We start from the raw sequence: 21,480 nt of genomic DNA on the forward strand, positions 1-21,480 counted from the left end.
CAGAATTCGGTGCACCGGAACTGTCCCCATTTTGCTCCCAGACATGCTCCGCCTATCTACCATCTTTGTTCTACACCTTCGCTAGTTTATTGAAAAATACTCATATTTAAACGCATGCCCTGGATGCATGTGACAACTAAAATGGGAACGGTGTTTGGAAATGTTCAGTAGTACCTGGCAGAGGTCGACACAATGCCTTTGTAAGTACTGAGCTTGTTGAACACTTCGTGTCAATGATCACAGCTTGCAAACGACTGTTAGCATTAGCTATATTTGAAAGTTGGGCGCAGACAATGCAGCTTTTGATGTCAAACTGTTGACTCTAGATACAGACACGTATGAATTATCATTTAATGTGATTCTCCTTTTGACAATTCTGTAGTCTTGAGCAGCAATATTGGTAGCTAGCTATCATACCTAGATAATGCTTTTCATGAACTCACGCTGGACATGTGCTAGGAATTAACGTTAGCTAGATAATTCAGCATGACTGCCTGACACCGGCTAACAATACCTAACGTTACCGTGCTAAGTAGCCTAGCTAACAAGCTATTTTTCAAATTAGTTCTCATTTGACATTTCGCTGTCTAGAACAAATATTGTTTCAGGTGGGAGCTTACATTAGTTGTGACTGGCCCTGAGGTGGAATGCACTCGTTAGATGAGCGAAGATAAATGTCTTTTAACAAGAAAAAAGGATTCTTCCTGAAAGTTTACATAATCAGCTAACTAAAGTTAGCATAGTCCATGTCATGGCAGCGTAGGCGGACCAGGCCTGTCAATTTAGGACTTTTGTGTACCCAGAGATTCAATCGTAAACTGGTTTTGCTTACTAGCTACCCGAGCACATGGACCTTTTAGGGTTAACGTCAACGCTGTATGCACTTTGACCCTGTGTTTTGGTGTGAAAAGAAATTGATCTAGCAATAATTCGTTTGCACTTAAAGAACGTCAGTGAAAGACACATTGTTTTATTTGTTGGTATGTATTCTTGAGGTTGCTGTTGTATCACATAGAATATTTTATTTTAAAGAAGACTGTTGAATAATATTGAAGTTGTATTTACAAACTACTGCAATTTGTAAGTGCATGAACACCCCCGGTCCATAATACAGTAGTCTCAGAACAACCTACCTGGGCTGCACTCACTGGTTCTCAAGGACGAATAAAAAGCAGAACATTTGAGTGATTGTTAATAAGAAGCTATTTTAGTTAAACGAGACCGAGATGTCAGGCTCCAATATAGTCTACCTAACTACCTATCAGAATATTCTGATCTGTAGGATTGTCATCTTTTGACCGTAACAGTTCTGTTGAAGGGCTGAAAAACACAAAATGAATGTCATAAATTTGTAGCTGTGGCAGGGTGAACATTTGGCAAAGGTGCTTGCATCCCCAAACAAACGGCAAGAAACTCAAACAAACACCAACAGTTGAGTTAGTGTGCCCCATCAGTCTGTTTGTTGGTCTTTGTGTGAGTTTGACATGTTCAGAATTTAGTTATACCACTACTTGGAATGTCAATCATTTCAGATATTTGCACACCTATGAAGTAGTTCCAGTTTTTTGTCTGCATTACACTTATCAATTCGCCAAACTGCTTGTGAGAAATGAGTTGATGTGAGGCTGAAAGCAGTGGTTCTGCAAACAGTTTTAGCAAACAAAAGGAAATTATAGCAGCAAATGAACACAATGTAAGTGTGACAACAGTGGTTTGAGTGGGATCATGGACTCCACGGTGTTTGGGTATCAGAAGATGTGCATTATCTTTCTGATACCTCAATGCTGTGTTGTCCATGATCCCTTACATAAGCTAGTAGTGTGATTTAGACTGCCCTTTTTAAGTACTTTTCTTAAAATTACTAAAGATTATTTGTCATCGTTTCATTACTTCTAAGGGCAACCCTCCACTGTATGTCAATAGGCCTTTGGTAACCGGTATAAATGTTGATTGATTCTCACAGCCCTACCATTAACCAATCGCAAGGGGTGCCACAGCCAACCAAGCACTATGGGATTACCTCACCCATCAGCATGGCACAGCCAAAGGAGGCTGACCTGGTACTCACTCAGAAACTCACGGAGGCCCTCAAGCCCTTCGGAGTGTTTGAGGAAGAACTGGAGCTTCAGCGCAGGTGTGTGTGTCTACATATGTGTTATTTTGTGCATAAGAGAGAATTGAACATTTACTATATTGTCATTGTCACCACAAACCGTTTCCAGGGAGAAGGTGATGGCACTTATTTTGGTTTGTTTACTCAACAGAATCCTAGTGTTGGGGAAGCTGAACAGTTTGGTGAAAGAGTGGATACGAGAAATCAGTGAAACAAAGGTTGCCATCCAGTGTTGACTTCAAGTTGATTGCAAATTTAAGTTTTTCTTTTGTAAATAAATTTAGTTATTCTGTACAAACTGAACTTTTTGTTTGTCCTCTATTATAACAGAATTTACCTGCTTCATTGATTGAAACAGTTGGAGGTAAAATCTTCACCTTTGGCTCTTACAGATTGGGAGTTCACACAAAAGGTATGGGTGTTCACTCTGTTATGAGTCAAGGTACTTACACATACCTGTATTAAACAAATGTTGCATTCTAGATCAAAGGTAGATGGCTATGCAGATATTCACAGATTGGATGACCCGAACAAGGGACATGTCTCTGACCTAGCTTTTCTTGTTGGTGATGATGAGCTACTCTGAAACCAGGATTTAGCAGTACAGCAGATAGTAAAGGAAATTATGGCCATCTTGTTGAGTTTACGCATGTGGATCAATATGCTATAAGCCCTGAAATTCCCTTAAGAGCTGTAGCTTTAGCTAGCCCTTTCCAACCATTGAATCGCTTGTGGTGTTTCATATTGGCAGCGCCAGCTTAACCATGTCCATCCCTGTAGGTGCTGATATCGATGCCCTCTGCGTGGCACCTCGGCACGTGGAGAGGACTGACTTCTTCTCCTCCTTCTATGAGAAACTGAGGGAGCAGGAGGAAGTGAAGGATTTGCGGGTAGGCAACTCCCCACAGGGTACATGTTATAACACCATGCTCTCAATCCTGTACTAGACATCAAATCCTGATGGATGATTGTGCTGTTGGGATACTCTAAATGGCTTGAGTCAGGTTGGTTGAGCTAATCAAGAGGGCTACTGTGGAGCTCCCAGTTTGAATGTATCAGTCTGAATGGGTCATAGAGGAGTTGAATGGAAGTCGTGTTTGGCTCATTCTGGTTGGTGTTATTTCTTCAGGCAGTGGAAGAGGCCTTTGTCCCTGTGATCAAGCTTTGTTTCGATGGCATAGAGGTAGGTCCCCTGTATACATCAACATGGAATGCTATGACACTGAATGAAAGTGTGCTGACATGGTTTGGAGTGACTTCTGTTTTTTTCTTGTCAATTTTGCTGTATTACTTGGACAGATTGACATCCTATTTGCAAGATTAGCACTGCAAACCATTCCAGAGAACCTGGACCTACGAGATGACAGTTTGTTGAAGAACTTGGATATTCGCTGCATAAGGAGCCTTAATGGTGATTTTTATTTTACGCTCCAAATTGTTTCAGGCTCTGTAGGGGTGTCACGACCTTGATTGTAAGTTGATATTGATCGAAATGTCATTATGATCTTAAATTTCGAAATCAAAGGATGGACACACATGGATGGAATCGAGGATGTAGCCAAGTCTCCCAATGTCATATCTGGCAGGCATGCCAAGAGTGGAAAAAAAGCACACATTTGTTGTAGTGTAGTGTGGTCAACATTATCTCTAACTTGAAGCTGCAGCCAGTTAAGACACCATGGCAACTGCTGATCTAGGAGACACATCAGCCAAACCCAAACCCCCTCCTGCTTCTCTGAAATCACCCGTGTGGAAATATTTAGTGGTTTATTCATTCTCAACTTAGAAGTGAGTTCTAGTTACAGTCCAACATTATGTTAAGGCAGCGGTTCCCAAACTTTTTTTCCCGCGGACCACCTTTTACATCCTGACTCGGCTCGCGTACCCCCACCATCCGACACATAATAACGTAACACATTCTATTGACGCATTCCAGGCATCATGTTTAATTAGCCACCCTACATAACAAATAACAAAATCAAAATGTGCAACTGAGGGGTATTTCACAAAGGCAGAATTAAGACATCCAAGATAACTGATAAAGGGAGGTTTGACATAGCGTTGTCTGGTCATCCTAGCTCAAACCGTTTCACTAATGCCAATCCAGGATGAGTAGGAGCGACTATGTCAAGCCAGGTGTAAGTAATTCAGGATGTGTGCGCGTTCTCGTTTCTGCTCCGAAGTGCCCACGGTTGGAATAAAAAAGACGCCGAAAAAAGCGTCATTCACACAAAGTGAACAACCACTTTTGATATAGACTAACAATGAAGTAAAGTTGTCCTTTTTGGAATGGGGAATCGTGGCTATTTCTGTAAAACAGCAGGAGTAGGCGTGGTAGACCAACTAAATGCAAATTTACGTATGAACCCACGTGTGAGTGCTTCCTTGTCTTGGCACGCAACGTCATTAATCAAGCGCTTGCCACTGCAAAGATGCACATATGATATACCTTAATATTATAGTTGAAAATACCTTTGAAAACCTGCCCCTCCACTTCCAATCAACTACAGGCTATTCATCAAACGTCTATCAACAAAAGAAGCAAACAACGAGTACCTAGCATTATAATTATTAGCATAGGCCTATCACAATTACAATAATAACCATATGGTAGTAGGCAGACAGTCTGTTTCGGTTTGCGAGCAAATACATTTAGCAAATAGTATATAAATGGAATAAAGCTCCTTAAAAATTAGCACGGAGGTCTGATTTGAATGACCGCTAGCTGAGCCAATAAGACAACATAATTACCATTAGAATTAGCTTGGCTGACCAGGCTAGGTGCAGAGAATAAATCCCCATGGTAACTTATGTGCCATCTCTTTTGTGAAACCAAGTCGAGGCTAAATTCATCCAGGATAACCAAAAAATCCCAGCTTAATCGCTTATCTAGGTTTTGTGAAATACCCCTCTGGTCTATGAGCTAAAAAACAGTGTGGAGGACAACATTAGACTGGTTAGATAAATCCATGTGAAGCCTCATATCATAATCATAATTTTCATAATTTTGTTTTCTTCGTACAGTATTTTCTGTCTCGTCCTTTCTTTCTTTCATCTCCCAGCGCTCCGGAGCCACCTACACCTTCATCATTCTGCCCCCCATCCCATCGTTACCTGTCTCCTGCTCTGTTTCTCTCGCTTCTCCTCTTCCATCGCTTTAACCCATTCGCGCTGGATGCTGCATGACGCAACATTGACCCTCCTGCTGGATGCTGCGTAGCGCAACATTGACCCTCCCGCTGGATGCTGCGTAGCGCAGCATGCTTTTTATTTCATGTTTCTAGGTGCTACAGAGGCTTAGATATTAAATTTTGGTAGACACTGACAATTTTTTTGTATGTTTTCAGAAAACCCTCAGGAAATAAGGTTATTTAGTCTAGAATGCCATAGGATTCTATAGGCGTTTTTAGCAGGCATTTTAGGAGTAAATGGGTTAATTAGGCCTTTTGCACAGTGTCCCTCTTTTTAGCCAGTTTTCCATGTTTGCTTACCTAGCCTATGCTTCCACGAAACTAACGAGCCAGATATTCTGGCTGCCCGCAGGAAATCACGTGCATTGTGGGTAGCTTATTTTTTAATGAAAACATAGCCTACTATAGAGTTTACCAATGTTTTCCTTTAACTTCACGTTTCCATATCATTATAATCCGATTAGAAATTATGTATATTATTTATTAATTAATTACATTAAATTAATTTTTACACCTTTCCGACATTGCCCTTTTCATCTCACGTACCCCCTAGTGGCAGCTCACGTACCACCGGTGGTACGCGTACCCTGTGTTAAGGCATAAAACACACTTTAACAGTGCAATATACCATGAAGACTAACCTTGTGTCTCTTCAGAGGCTCATTTCACTATGTTCAAATCTGTGTTCATGTCTCTGTTCTGTTTAATAGCTCGCATAAAAACCCCTCAACAAAATTGGATATAAGGCCAGAAAAGTTCACAACATAAGAAATGCAATAATAGTAATATAATAAAAAGAGAATCTCGTCAAAAAGACACCTTAAAATGGAAAATCAAGTCAAATCGAGGATTTGGAGAAATGTGACACCCCAAATGCTTGGCCATTAAAGCACAATTTTGATTCTCGTTGAAATACAAGTCAGATAACACACTTGTTATTAGATTGATATTGAAGTTCATCTAATTTCCGTGCTTTGAAATCATATAGGTTGTAGAGTGACTGATGAAATTCTCCACCTGGTCCCCAACATTGACAACTTCAGACTCACCCTCAGAGCCATCAAACTGTGGGCGAAACGTAAGCTACCATTGTTCATTCACTTCCACAGCTGTTTTGTTTTTTGTTGAGTGCGTCAGTATATGTTTGCCTGGGGGCGGTAAAAACACTTTGTTGGACAGAGCACTGTGTAACATTGTGATGAGAGAATCGAGTGTGCCATGTGATGGTCCCCAAATGCCATTTGGTTACCTTTGTGGTGTAAACTGGATTAGCGCAGAAAAAAGAAAATGTATGTGGCTGCATTTTGCTCTTGGTTGCAGCGTGGCTGTTGTCACAGTAGAATTGTTTTGGCTAGCCCTGGCTGCCTGGTGACATGAGTTCAATCTGAGTTATTTTGTGTGTTTGTTTTTGTGTAACAAAGGAAGCCATTTGCTTCACAAACATCACAGGCCGAAAATTTACGTGCTATTAGAAATGGATTTTAAACAGAGTAGAGGGGTGGTGTCAGGGTAGAGCTTGCAGGAGGTGGTATATTACGCGTTGCTTGTTTACCACGTACAGTTTGGCGTACCAAAGAACAGCAGCCACAGAGAATATTTTTGAGTTGCTGTATATGCGAGGTTGCCTCCGCTGCATTAGTGAGAGTGGAGTGTGATATACAGGAAAGCCGGAGAGATTACAAGACGGCAGCTCTCCATGCTCAAAGACTTTCCCGGAGATGGACAGCAGCTTTGGCTGTATGCCCATGTATTTGCCACAAGACTTTGGCGTCAGCTCTAATGGACAGCAGCCTGCACGTTTTCCCACCTCTCCAGCATGACATCTTTGTTCTTGATGGTGCATCGTCTGGAGTAGAAATGGACAATTCTGCATTGCACTGATATTTAAGTGCCTTCAGTCTCATACCACACAAGCATGTTAAAGAAACATCATAAACACGCCCCTTCAGTAGGTGTGAACTCCACCAAAGGTTGACCTTATTGTTCACACCTGTGCTCACTTGTGTGGCACCCCAAATTAGTACTAGGGGGCTGGTAGTGTCAGATGTGGGGGATTCTTAGGTAAAAATGAGAATAATGTTTGGTCTATGTGTTGGCCACATTAGAAGTCTTCAATCGTCATTTAAATTAGGGTCCAATGGGGTTATACCAGTTCAACTATCATCACCCCAGTTCTCCATATAACAGTGTTTGTAATGTATCCTGTCAGGTCACAACATCTACTCCAACATTCTGGGATTTCTTGGTGGAGTGTCCTGGGCCATGTTGGTGGCCAGGACCTGTCAACTATATCCCAATGCTGTGGCTGCCACCCTGGTCCACAAGTTCTTCCTGGTCTTCTCAAAATGGTATGCTATTGACTGTTACACAAGCATTATTGACAGGGTATTAATGCGAATGACGTTGGCTGTAATGTCTGTCTAATTTTGGTCCATGTCGTCTTTTTTTTACAGGGAGTGGCCCAACCCTGTTCTCTTAAAGCAACCAGAGGATTGCAACCTTAATCTTCCAGTCTGGGACCCAAGGGTAAAGTCACCATCTTCCTATAAATCCTTCTTTGGCCTCTGGCCATAATGTATTAGTCAGATTAAGTGGACATATACATTTATATCTTTGAAGTAATTACTGTTGAGTTAACACAATTTCCATACTGAGCATGTTTTGTTAAATTCATTATTAGGTTTGGTATTAAATAAAGCTTAGATTGCTACGCTGAGGCTTTTCTCAAATGTTTGGTCATTTGCCCAGGTTGCATGGTTCACCAACACTCAAAAGGTTGCCACGGTACCCTGAAAATAAAAATGTTACAATGTCCCTTTTTATTAGTATCATTTAGTTTTTTTTAGAAAGACATTTTAAACAGATTTTAATAAAAGCAACTGGAGAAACAATGTACATGCGTTTTAAAGAAATTTCATTTGAATGCCTGAATCAGGAAACATAATACCAGCTTTCATGTATGGTAAACGGCGGAGGAGATAAGCGTAAATCTTTGGTCTGGATATCTTTAATGGGAAGACTAAGGCTACAATAGCTTTTGGCCACGTTATATTCAAATTTGACTACTCAGACTGAGGCCCTTATAAATGCTAGACAGTGTTATACAGTCTCTGCTCTGTTTTTATGGAAGTTGCAAGACCCACGTAGTTCTATTAAATGCCGTTAAATAATTAAATAGCCTTCCGACAGGTTGAAGCGGAGCTTTGCTACCAACATTATCGGGTAGTTTCAGTTTGACGGGCACACGCATGCATTGAATGAACACTCATACGCTTAATTGTACGGCTTTATGTTTAATGACATCGAATTAGCATTTCCTCCTGAAATGTTTGTTTTCTTTTTCTGTCAGTCCGCGGTTCCTTGATCAATTGCACAGCAAATTATCACACGAAGCACCGGGCCTGATTTCACTCCACGGCTCCGGTCCGCGGCCCATAGTTTGAGAAACGCTGATCTAGAGTCTAGACCTATTCTATTACTTCTATTACTGATGTTTAATGATTTTGACATGGTATCGTTTAAGTATTGGTATCGGGATACTTTGGGATGGTATTGTGACTATACTACGCCAGAATGCTTTGAAAGCAGAGCTTGAGCTTTGGCCTTAAGTGCATGGCCAGAGAGTGACCACATAACCATATAAGTGTGGGCGGTGGTAGTGTAGTGGTTAAGGAGCTGGGCTAGCGTGCAGTAGCCTGAAAGTTGTCGGTTCAATTCCAGGCTTCCACCGTTCCACCTTGAGCAAGGCACTTAACCCCAAGTTGCTCCGGGGACAATGTGATCCCTTGTAATATAGCTGACATATGTAAGTCACTTTGGTCAAGAAGTGTCTGCTAAATGTAATGTAATGTAATGTAATGAGTGTCCTGCTGACTGTGAGCATGTTGTTGCCCCACAGGTGACGCCCAGTGACCGGTACCACCTCATGCCCATCATTACCCCAGCATACCCCCAGCAGAACTCCACCTACAACGTTTCTGCCTCCACCCGGGCCGTCATGGTGGACGAGTTTAAACAGGGTCTGTTGCGCTTTGTGGAGTTTGGTTTTTCATGTGGCAGAGGTCTATACTCACTACTAGGCTCTTCACTGTAGCAACCCAGTAGAGCACGAGAAGTCTAGCTGCATTTAAAAATCACTGTTTCCAGATTGCACACTATTTTCAGACTTAGCTGAAACAAAATGATTGAATCTCTCGTTGAAAATCTTTTTGCTTGAACTCCCCATTGAATTGTTTGATGTTGATGTTTTGTTTCAGACATTGGCTAGCCACCAATTTCAGCTCTTAAACTAATCTAAACTGGTGATTTTTACTTGACCACTCAAAATGATTACTAACAACAGCTGGTGGTTCAGTACCTTTAGAGAGGCGGAAAATGACCTTTTCTTGCAACATTCTAAAGAGGTACACGAAATTGATGTGTATGATTGAAGTGCAAGAAAGAGTTAAAGATTGTCCCCTTCTGGACAAGCATGTAAAATACATAACTGCTTGGTTTGACTTTCAAGGGGTTTGACTCAACATTGTGTTGAGCATCTGTTAGTGTGTACTTCCCTTGCTTGAATGTAGATTCAGGGGTTAAAAAAATAATTGGAAACAGTGTTGCTGAGTTGAGGCTGCCATAGATGCTGATTTCGCCTGATTGGAAAACAGCATCAGGTGGAAATGGGAGTGTTTCATGAAGCTTGTATGTTTTCTGCAGGTCTTGCCATCACAGATGAAATACTGCAGAGTAAAGCAGAATGGTCCAAACTATATGAAGCACCAAACTTCTTTCAGAAATACAAGTATGTATTGAGCTGCTTATCCTGTTGGCCACACATGGTGAGATTAAATTATTTCAATAAAGATTTATTTTTTTTCAAAGCACCACACAAACACACTACCAAAGTACACTATATGCTTTTTATATGTGATCTATTGATAATTGAATTTGAAAGAAATAAAAGTACAGTTATGCAGTCAACGCTGACTATTTATTCTGAGCAAAATGATATCCCTCCATTTCTTAATGATGGGCATGATTAAGTATTATTCGTATAAAACAACTTTTGAAGTTATCAGTACTGAGGATATACTCTGCCGATGATGAAAGTATAAAGCTTTTACAATGGTTGTAGTAATCAAAGGTAGGTATGACACATGTAAGGCTGCATTGCCCTCTACTGATATTTTTTTTACTGTGCCTTTTGAAACTGTATGCAATTCCTAATAAAATGTTTTAGTTCACAATTTGTACTATGTATTTCTTGTTAGTCTGGTTTTGTAGAGCTTTTTTATTTTCAGGTCCCCTATTTTGTTTTCAGTTCATTCTGTGGGGTTTATTGTAGGGTCAACATGCTAGCACATTTGTTTTTTTTTTTTGTATCATGACCTAAAATGTGTAAGATGCAGTTAAATGAATACCAGTTTGGATCAGCTTAGTGCAGAGTAGCTACCCTATAGTTAAGTCTATAGTGTGAATAGCAATGTGTAATGTGGTGTGTAATTATTGTAAGTCGTTTTCCAACTATCACCATTCCCTGGTGTATTTCTACCATGAAGCAATTTCAAATAAGTAAGGCTGAATTTAAGTAATGATGACAAGAAATATAACTTTGTGTTAAGCCTTAGAGATAGTACTTGAGGGGACAAAGTCCAGAAGTTTGCAGTCACTTAAGTCCAAATCAGTATCAGATTTCCAAAGCAGCAGGTGTCAGATCCAGGGCTAATATTTAGCCTGTTTAATTCATGCAGGGATCAAAACCATGGGCATTGCTTTTATAAATGTATTTAAAGTAGCCTAATCAGATTCCCTTAGAATAGTAATGTGAGGCGCAGTGCTTGCATATGCTATTGGTGACAGACAAAAAGGCTCAGTTTATGCAGAAAGGATCACCTTATGCTTGAATGTTCCTTATAAAAACGTGATGTGGCTTATAATTGCAAAATTGAGTGGTTTAAAATTCAGTCACAATATGACCCTGTAGTTGTAGACAGTGTTATCAGACCCCACCCCACCCCATTTTATTCGTAATATGTTACGTAGTTACATCGTATTACATCAGTTTGCATATCAACCTCCATATTAATTGGATCATACTGGGGACTAAAATAGATTACTAAGCAGCAGTAGCTTTTTTGCCTTCTCTTTTTTGGAGCATTGACTATACATCACTAAACCACATCTTCTCTCTGAGTGGGTGTGTTGGAGGGGGTGGTGGGTAGGGAGTGTCAAGTGATGGCACTTTGACGTAACAGGCCAGTGGCGTGGCAGTTTTGTGCCCTCAGCCTCTGAAGAGGACACAAGGCGCAGTGCCTCCACAGCCCAGAGGGTGGCGCTGCTGGGTCCTCATGGGTGCCCTTTGGGCTCCGCTATTGCCCTGGAGTTGTGAGAACTCTGCCTTCGGGATCTGCTGCGCTGGGAACCACTATAGACCCTTTCAAGAGAGTTCCATTATCAGCATCATAGTTGGCCCCACAAGACTTCCTTTTTAACATTCCATATGTTATCTTAATGCAGAGGAAGTAGATTGGGGCCCAAATAGAACGTTCAAGTATTGTTTTTGTTTTTATTGTTGAAAGGGTCTATATGTGACCCAGATTGTGGACGAGAGCAATTAAAAAAAAAAAAAAAAACGCACTTAGCAATGTTTGTCAATGCATCCTTTCATCCATTTCATTACCCCCAAAATTTGTAACAAATTAATAAATCACTAATGTTATCTGGGTGTCACTTTTTTTTTCACTCATCACTTGCATTCTGTGAATTTAAGTGAACATTTCTTTATCACAGCATTTTTACAATATGAGTTTCAAAAGCCTTTTATCAGAGTCTGAATCTTCGCAGCTTTTTGTTAATGATGTAATGCCATGATTAAAAGTTTTTCAGGTAAAAAAAAGTGGCCATTTTCGGCTTTTGAACAGAACAGTTTGTTCTTGTGTGGAATTATTTGAGCTCAGGAAATACATTGTCACTTTGCCTTCTAACATTTTGCATAAATCTAGTAGAGATATTATTGCAGTTCAGTGTAGTCAATTCGAACATTGGTTTTTGATTCAAGTTATTTTTTTGTTTAAGTTTTTTTTTTTTTTGCTCGTTTTACTTTACCTTACACACATGCTTTTGGACAGCCTTATATTTGTTGATACGGCCTTCCTGGACAAAAAGATAATGCTCCGCAACAGGCAGAAACAATCTCCTCTGCCTGGTAGCGCTACAGTGTTCAAGACGTGCAAATGGTTGACCCAGGGGTCCCTGTCTGGGTGCTCAGGATCTTGTCTAAAGGATGTAATAGCAATGTTCTGTTTGTTTTATGTTCCAAGGCATTATATTGTGTTGCTAGCAAGCGCGCCGACAGAGAAGCAGCACCTTGAGTGGTGAGTACCGCCCTGCCTACTCCCCAAACACCAGGGGGGAGGAGGTAGAGTTGGCTTTAGCCCTTTTCCATAGAATTTTGTTTCTTGGTTTATTATGCCTATATGCTATAATTTTGCTGTGTTTGCGGAGTTCTGCTGAGTGACTGACTGACAGATTTTTTTTCTTTGGCAGGGTGGGCCTGGTGGAGTCAAAGATTCGTATCCTGGTGGGGAACCTGGAGAAGAATGAGTTCATCACGCTCGCACATGTTAATGCACACTCGTTTCCCGGACCCAAGGAAGGCAACGACAAGTGAGTCCATGTCTTATCAAGTCATTGTGTTTTCTTTACACGTGTGAATGAATACCAACACTATTACAATATGGTTTATAACATTGTTACAAAAAATAAGATTCTTTAACTACTTACATTGTAAGTGGTTTGTCCTATACTATGGAAAGTGAAGTGATCATACAGCTTACATTATTGAATTATTATTATTCAGAACACAATGTCTTTATTCTGGTTGCTTTGGTTGATACAGAGAGGAGTTCAGCACGATGTGGGTCATTGGGATTGTCTTCAAGAAAATGGAGGGGTCAGAAAACCTCAATGTGGACCTTACAGTGGACATCCAGTCCTTCACAGACACTGGTAAGTTCTCCCTTTCTAGATAATATGCCTTCAGTTGCCTTTGTTTGAGTAATAACTGCTTCTATAAATGTTTTTGTTTGCTTTTTAATTACATTATTGTTTCAAACAAGATTATCAATTAGTTGAGTTAGATGGACACACATTTGTTTTTTCCTAGTCAGACTGTTTTAGCAAATCTCTTTCTCTGATATTATGATGTTATGTCTGACTGCATTTGTTAGGAGCTTACCTTCAAATAGTTCCATGCACCCATGATGTGTTTTTTGAAAATGAGTGCTTCTCTATTTGTGACTAATTACAATTCCTGAGTCATAATTCCACTTTTGTCATTTGCTTTAAGTGTACCGTCAGGCGATCAGCAGCAAGATGTTTGAGCAGGACATGAAGATCACTGCCAAACATGTGAAGAGAAAGCAGCTCCAACAGCTTCTACCCAGTAATGTCATACAGACCAGGCCAAGCAGGAGGAAGGTAAGCAAGGCAACCTCCACACAATCTTCCTCACAGCACACACCAGGGTAAATTTACTCAGAGGAAGTGATAACCTTCCTGATAGAAGGGCCCTGTAGCTTTGTTTCACAAGTCGAAATAATCCACAAGGCGCTAATATTAAGAGGTTTACGACTCTCTCTTTAAGTGAAATTACTAAAGTTTGTCTCTAAACCACATACATAATTGATCAAAAAAAATAAAAATGTTTGACATTGAAAGTTCTAGAAACATTTTTCATGCCTATCTATTTCTTTCCATATAGCACTCAACAGAGGGACCAAGGCCAATGAATGACAGCAGCCTGGACCTGTCACTGGATAGTGACAACAGCCTGTCAGTGCCCTCTCCTCCCTCTGTGCCTGCAGCAGCCAATAAAATCAATCCTCTTGGCTCCATTGGGTAGGAAATTCCTTTACCAATTAATTTATTTTTTCTTACAGCCGGGCCACATGGGGTGCACAACTGGAGCGTTCCGTTTGCGGACCGGTAAAATAGTTGTAGAAGACGGATATTTTTTTTTTTTAAACGTTAACACCGCTGTCACTGTACATCTGGTGAAGCCAATTCCATTGATTATAGTAGAAGCACTTTTTTGCAGCATATGCTCCGTGAGCAGTGCACTTCTATTTCGTGTCCAGTGCAGCCCGGCTGATCGAGTACAGATGAACTATCAGTATCCATTTACAGCGCCCTCAACTTTTATTGGCGCCCCTGGTAAAGTTTGGTAAAAATAACGGTGTGTGTTGGGGGGTGGGGGGGCAATATGTAATAAATATTAATATTTTTAACAAAAACATACAATTATTAGCATTCCTGTTTTAAATACTTTGTAAAGCCTCCCTTTGCCATTAAAACAGCTTGTAATCTTCTATGACATCCCATAAAGTTGTAGAATAAAAAGCAAGGGATTTCAGATATGTAATAAATATTAATATTTTCAACAAAAACATGAGACAATTATTAGCATTCCTGTTTTAAATACTTTGTAAAGCCTCCCTTTGCCATTAAAACAGCTTGTAATCTTCTATGACATCCCATAAAGTTGTAGAACAAAATCTCTCCAGACCATCCAGATTCCTAGGTCCTAGATTCCTTGTGTATTCTCCACCTTTGGGTCATCCCACTGATTTTTTGTGGAGTTCAGATCAGGGGACTGAGTCACTGAGATGGCCATGGCGTAGAGGTCTGCACTCCCGCGGTAGACCCGCGGGTCCCGACGCAAAAGAGTGCGGCGCGGGACAACTTTTGAAAGCTCTTTGCGGGAGCGGGTGGGATGAGAGAGGTGCATTCGCGGGTGTGGGACAAACGGATGATTCACTGCACTCCCGCAAATTAAATATGTGCATAAAATTAAATATGGAAATGATTAAAGTAGTGTTCATAACTATAGTTCTGCTGGATGTTCTGTTAGGCAGCATTAAAAAACGGGGTTTAAGCATAACTGACAGATAGCAGGCCTATAGCCTATATTGTTGTTTACGTGGGTTCAATTTGTTCCTGCTTCTCATTGACAAAACTCAAAATCGAAAGCATGACAGAGGGAAGAGGGCACCAGACTAGGCCTACTTCAGTTGTTAGCCTACATTCAGAACCAAGAAACTGACATCTGGAGTCTTTCTCAGGTGTGTGCTCCTTTCGTGAGACAGAAAGAAAAGCTGAATAGGCTATCCCTCCTGCATGCGGGCTTTAGCGGGCGGGAGCGGGACATCATGTTACAGATGCGGGCAGGAGCGGGACATCATGTTACAAATGCGTGCGGGAGCAGGACTAAAAATGACACATTAATGAGGGAGCGGGACTGAAAAATCAGTCCTGTGCAGACCTCTACCATGGCGGAAGGTTGATTTTGTGTTAAACCATTTTTGTGTTGATCTGGGCATGTGTTTTGGTTCATTGATCTGCTGGATGATCCAATCATGACCTGCTTTTAGTGTCTTGGCAGAGACTGACAGATTTTTATTAAAGATGTTTTTTTCTTGGAGTTCATGATACCATGCACCCTAATGAGGATCCAGAGGCCTTTGGAATATAAACAGCCTCACAATATCACAGACCCTCCATAGTTATCGTTAGGCATGGGGTTCTTTTCAGTATAGTTATTATTCTATGAACGTCAAACTCAACTGTGTTTGTTGCCAAAGAGCTCAAATTTTCATTTCATCTGACAATCAAATTCAAAAACCCTGTAGGATTCAGTAACTCCAGCCATTTACATTTGTAATTAAATGATGGGAAAGGCTTTTCTAAATAATCTGTTGGCTGTCATCGCTTTTGAAGATTTTTTGAGATTTGGTGACTACAAGTTACTTTTTTTCTGTAACTCTCCAACAGTGATGCTTCTGAATTTATTTTCTCTATCACCATCTTGTGTGGGGGCAAGATGACCATGGGTCTTTGTACAAAAATGTTTGTCGCATTTCTAGTTTATTTGATCCTCTGAATTATTGTTTTAACTGTAAATATGGGCATTTTCATCCAGTTACCTATTTTAATAGCCATTTCCTGATTTACGTCAACACACTTTCCTTTTATTTTAATTCCGTGTATTCTCTTTCATGACTAGGGCATTAACATAAAGTCACCAAATACTTTACCAGGTATTATACATTTACCCATAACTTTACCAGGTATTATACATTTACCTATAATTTTACCCGGTAGTATACATTTACCCATAACTTTACCAGGTATGATACATTTACCTATAATTTTACCAGCAGTGCCAGTAAATGTGGAGGGTGTTGTATATGTCTTGTTTTGATATATATATATATATATATATATATATATATATATATATATATATATATTATTTATCTATTAATTTGTTAATAACGAATTCATTTGTCTTTATCAGTTGGTATTTACTTGTGTGTCATTTTTCCTCCTAATTGTGTCTTGTAGGTTCACAGGAGCTATGATTACTGCTTCAGACAAAATGGACACCTCTGGGAGCACCTCCCCTACCTCGCGTACGTGTGCTTAACCCAGGTGCAGAGGTGGAAGTCTGACTTCATATCAAGTCCACATATCTGTTCCAACCATTCACTTAAACAAGCTGATTCTACTGAGCACAACTCTGCTAGGCAGATCAGCTAATAGAGAGATCCCCTGTGTTAAGTGCACAGGTAGAACCAATACATGATGGAACCTTTAGTTTGTGAAGCCGGACTTTTCCGCCTCAGCCCCATACGTCTCTCTTCCTGTTCTGCTCCTCCTCAAGGTTGAGCCCCAACCCACTCTCACCTGCTGTGTCTCCCCCCCCCCAACAGCTGTGCCCACGGCTCCCAAATCCATCCAGTCGCGTAAAGGCTCCAGCTCCAGCAGCAGCCCCCCCCCTCCTATGGGCCCTCCAGCGGCGCCCAAGGCCTCCTCCCCCCCTCCTCCACCCGTATCACCGCCAGAGGACAAGAGCAAGAAGCCCAAAACAGAGGAGGTAGGGCCTGCTCTCACTAAAGACCAAAGATGCTATTTCTGTGTTACAAATTGTAACGAAATGCATTACTTTGATCATTGTGCACCAAATCCTAAGTAACTCTTAGCTGAGTAGAAGGACATATGGTGCATTTTAATACAATAATACAGATGTAATGCACAAATTTCATATTTTCATCTGGCATGAATATAACAGTGCTGGTAAACCTGTTCTAACGTGTTAATTAAGAGCCAAGTTGACATTGTGGACTGGTTTCCTGGACATAAAGAGATCCTCAGTGAAGATCTCCACTAAAAAAGAGCTTTTGGTCTAGGACTAGACCTACATGTAATGCTTCATTTGGCAACATGTACAGTAAGAATAGCCGTAACCATCATGCGCCAATGCCTCTGCCTCTTTTGAAAACCAGACGGCCGCCCTGGCCTCCAATGCCCCCAGCGGCGACTCCCCTACCTCTGGAGTCCTTCCTGTGAAACGCCCAGGGTCACCGCTGCCCGAGGACCAGAGCAAGAAACCCAAAGTAGAGGACGAAGCCAAGGGGGTAGGCCAAGACTCTGTGTTTCTCACGCCATTACATCACATGTTATTTGATCTGTCATCACCACACTAGTGAAATGAGCGTGTTTACTTACTTATGTTTACTATTTCGGTGATTTCACACATGAATGAACTCATTTCATATTGCTTGCACAATGCTCCCATTTGTATGCTGTAAGGGTACAAATTAATGTTTTGGATTTCAGCAGGTTGAAGAGGAGATGGCCTCACAAGGCGATGAAGCTATGGAGACGGACATTAAGGTCAGTATCAAACAAAATGTCCGCCGTACGTACCAAATCTCAAGTGAGGCTTCACAGCACGGTAAAGCTAGCCCCAAAGCGGTTTATTAAGTGAGTCTGTTTGTCCCTGCAGGAGCTGGACCCTGAGCAGAAAGCACCATCAGATCAGGTAGCCTTAGTTGCTTTATATGTTTTGCTTCTTCCCATCACTATGCTTTTCGTGCCATTCCAATGACGGAGAGTCAAGGCAAACTAGCACAAATTCTGGAAAAGAATTGTTCCAAAGCTCCAAGCTTCCATGTTTGTTTTCATCTCTGTTCTGTCTGTGCCGCGTCTTCTCTAGCGTGCCTCCACCACGGACCTGTCTGACGTGCCTCTGCCCCCCGCCAATCCCATTCCAGTCTTGAAGAACTCCATCAAGCTGCGCCTCAGCAGATAGGGGGGCCAGAGCAGAGTGTAGCCGGGACAGCGGTCACCCGCACGCCCACCTCGCCAACCTCACCCAGACTCACTTCACCTTCAGTGGGCTGAGGGGAGGGTGGGGTAGAAGAGGCCTGACTGGGCCCCCCTCCCTCACCCCCCTCACATACTGTACCCCAACAGAGAGTCCAACCTTTTCTTGAGTGAGGCACAGATCCCCCTAGTCCTCACCTCAGGATGCCAGGATGCCGGAAAGGAGATGATGCAGCGTGACGCGTCCCTCACTGCCACATCTGCTTCTGTCCACTAGAGGGCAGAGCTGCCCCTCGGAAGAAGTCCCTGAGAAAACCTCAACGCCAACGACCCTCCTCGATTCTCCTCGCACTCCCGCCAAGAACAGACTGACGCACAAATACTCTGTTGTGTCTTCGCACATAATTGTGTGGAGACTGAACGCGTACGTGTGTGCACGGGATGGGGTGGGGTTGATGTGTGTGTGTGTGTGTGTGTGTGTGTGTGTGTGTGTGTATGTGTGTGTTTGCCTGCTTTGGAGTACTATGAGAGAAAAGTGTATGTATACACACAGATGCCTATTTTTTGCCTGTTGTGTATTTGTCTGTTGACAACACGGACATTGCTGTAAAAAAAAAAAAAAGAAAACAAAAAACAAATGTAGTGCTCAGGTCTTATGGTGAAGTATATTGTGGCATGTTTGCATATCCACATTTCTGAGGTCAGTTCAGCTCACCTTGACTTTGCGTCTGCTGGAGTCGTATGGCATCGCGTGACAAGACTAAAGGATTTCGTGTTGTCCGTCAGTGTCGAGGGTGTCTCATGCTCAAATTTTAAGGGCGTTGCTCAAACAGGGCAGGTGACTGTTGCGATTCCCCTGCAAATTAGACTGTTGCAGGTTCGAGCAAATCATTTGACCAATCTTGTCTTTTCCTATGCGAGAGAGAAAGAGACAACATTTTCCGGCTTCCACTTCTCCTGTATGGGAGCTCCGAGCTGTTTCTAGAGACTGTTGGAGAAACTACTGCTTTGTTTTAGTTTGTGAGCAGCAGTAGCTGACCATTTAAAAGTACTCTTTTGCGTTTCTTATTGCTCTCTGTGTGCGTGTGACTCATTCAGAACCATTATAAGATACAAAGAGAAAACCTTCAGCTGTTTAAGTTGAGCACACAGTTAAGCTTGGATAGTTTCTTTTGAACGTGGTATCAGTGGATGCAGTTAAAATAACAGTAATCTCTACCATTATGTATGTTTAGTGCTGATGACCAATTGATTTTTTTTTTCTTTCTTTCTTTCTTTCTTTCTTTCTTTCTTTCTATCGTTCTCTCTTATTTTGCGTGCCCCAGAAGATGGAATGAGCTTGCAATTACTTTTTTTTGAAATGAAGAATAGTTACAGAGACAAGGGATTCTGTTTGTACGGTTCTTGAAAGTAAAAAAAAAAAATTGTCAAATTTCAGGTTTCACAATTATTTTCTTTCTCTCTGTCTCTGCATAAACAGACGTGGCTTTGTCTTAATTGTTTGTTTTGACGGTGCGAGGAAAGCTAAGAGTGCTGTATACGGAAGCGTTCTGATGTTCTCTACCTGGGGTAGAGAGAAAATATCACCACTGCTCACACACCTTTTTGGGGTCTTACAGTACTTACCCCTTTCTCAACTTTTCTTAGCCGTCTTTGTAAAAGTAAGGATACTGTAATTTTTTCCTCAAATAAAGGTGTATGTTGCATAAAGACATGCAGTTTGAATCATTTTTTTAAGGATGAGGTTGGAAAGTTTGAGGGAAAGTTTTGTTGAGGCAAACATGGCTTTTTTTTATTGGGTATATCAATAGAGTTATATCTGAAAATGTAAATCTTTTCATTTATTCATGAATTCATTGTCATTCACTCATTCATTCACAGTCTTCCATTTCCTGTTAAATAAATACACTATATGATTGTTTTCTTAAGATTTTCCTCTGTATGTTCTATTATTTAAAGCAAATAGGTAGATGACAATATAGTCCTTCAAAACCTACTACATGTTTTTTCTCCTTTTTTTCTTTTTTTAAGTAGTGTTGTTTTCCATCTGCAACACAATCGTGACAATTTTCCAAGACGCTGCCCGTAAGAAAATGTATTTTGTTGCTAAGGAACAGCTTTCATTGTGCCTCGGTAGGTGGTCCCCTTATGAATATCATTATGGTCTGTCTCACAGGGACAATGCAACTCAGCCATCGCTCCTCTCTGCCAATATTTATCTGTGTTTTCATTTCTCCACCACAGACATATGCTTTCATTTTGCCGTGTCCGACTCCACACAACTGTTTGTGCTGCTTAAGCCACCTCGCTCCCCTCGTTTTCTTTTTCTCTCACTCCAAACACACTGTAACTGATCAGCCGCATGTTAAAAAAAAGAATCAAAAATACCCCCCACACACACAGACACACTCAAAATAGGGGGGCAAAGCATTTGAAAGAAGTCCGGTTTGGACAGTAGACTCTGGAATTGGACGAGACTATTTTTGCCAACGGGAGAAATACCTACAGTACTGCTGCCTGTCTCTGGCCTCTCTCATCATATCAGGGCAATTCTACATGTGTGCTTGTGAAGAGCAGAGGGAATGATGAGCCACAGTAAATCTCCCTCTCCCATCATGGTGGCTTCTCTGTCAACGGCCTGCTTTTCCCAGCCCTCCCATTTTTCCCTATTTGATCCAATCCAACACTCCGACCCACAAGGACAAAGCTGCATCCTGCGCCCGTCAGTGAGTTACCTGCACGGATGCGCAAAGCAATCCCTCACCATGACTGGACGTCAGTCTGCATTTCCTGCGGTTCTGCTCGGCGGGTCAGCTGCTGGCCGTGTCTACTGGTGTCAGGGATGCTGCGTGCCTCCCATTAATTAGCTCAGCATTAGGCTGGCATCCAGAGGTGTCAGTTCATCCGTGGGAAGCGGGGGGGGGGGGGGGGGTTGGGGAGGTGCTGGAAAGAGCCTCTCTTCCTGGACAGGGGTGTGCGTGCACTCTAACCCCGGCTGAACGCTCCCTTGTGTGGGGTGGTGGT

At 41.6% G+C, this 21,480-nt stretch overlaps 1 protein-coding gene across 2 annotated transcripts; it reads left to right on the forward strand.

Annotated features, from left to right (window-relative positions):
- Window positions 1-23: 23 nt before the first annotated feature.
- Window positions 24-20,168, forward strand: papola (poly(A) polymerase alpha). Of its 2 annotated transcripts, none has more exons than XM_042095214.1 (23): window positions 24-200; window positions 1,964-2,134; window positions 2,265-2,331; window positions 2,444-2,525; window positions 2,894-3,003; window positions 3,243-3,296; window positions 3,413-3,524; window positions 6,293-6,382; window positions 7,514-7,652; window positions 7,758-7,830; window positions 9,203-9,323; window positions 10,006-10,090; window positions 12,609-12,662; window positions 12,835-12,954; window positions 13,187-13,296; window positions 13,637-13,767; window positions 14,051-14,187; window positions 16,693-16,760; window positions 17,061-17,224; window positions 17,634-17,765; window positions 17,968-18,024; window positions 18,137-18,172; window positions 18,347-20,168. In XM_042095214.1, the coding sequence occupies exons 1-23, from the start codon at window positions 193-195 to the stop codon at window positions 18,440-18,442; spliced, it is 2,217 nt and encodes a 738-aa protein (XP_041951148.1). In that variant the 5' UTR covers window positions 24-192; the 3' UTR covers window positions 18,443-20,168. The 2 variants fall into 2 exon arrangements, with proteins under 2 accessions (XP_041951148.1, XP_041951149.1); XM_042095215.1 differs by having other exon boundaries at window positions 17,971-18,024.
- Window positions 20,169-21,480: the final 1,312 nt, after the last annotated feature.

The sequence above is a fragment of the Alosa sapidissima genome, chromosome 6, assembly GCF_018492685.1.
Source record: "Alosa sapidissima isolate fAloSap1 chromosome 6, fAloSap1.pri, whole genome shotgun sequence".
NCBI lineage: Eukaryota > Metazoa > Chordata > Actinopteri > Clupeiformes > Clupeidae > Alosa > Alosa sapidissima.

Bases quoted from the DNA above. Each gene is read 5' to 3' on its own strand.
- papola (XM_042095214.1), top strand. The intron at 2,526-2,893 runs GTATGGGTGTTC...CCATCCCTGTAG, and splicing joins ATTGGGAGTTCACACAAAAG to GTGCTGATATCGATGCCCTC. The intron at 17,225-17,633 runs GTAGGGCCTGCT...TTTGAAAACCAG, and splicing joins AGAAGCCCAAAACAGAGGAG to ACGGCCGCCCTGGCCTCCAA.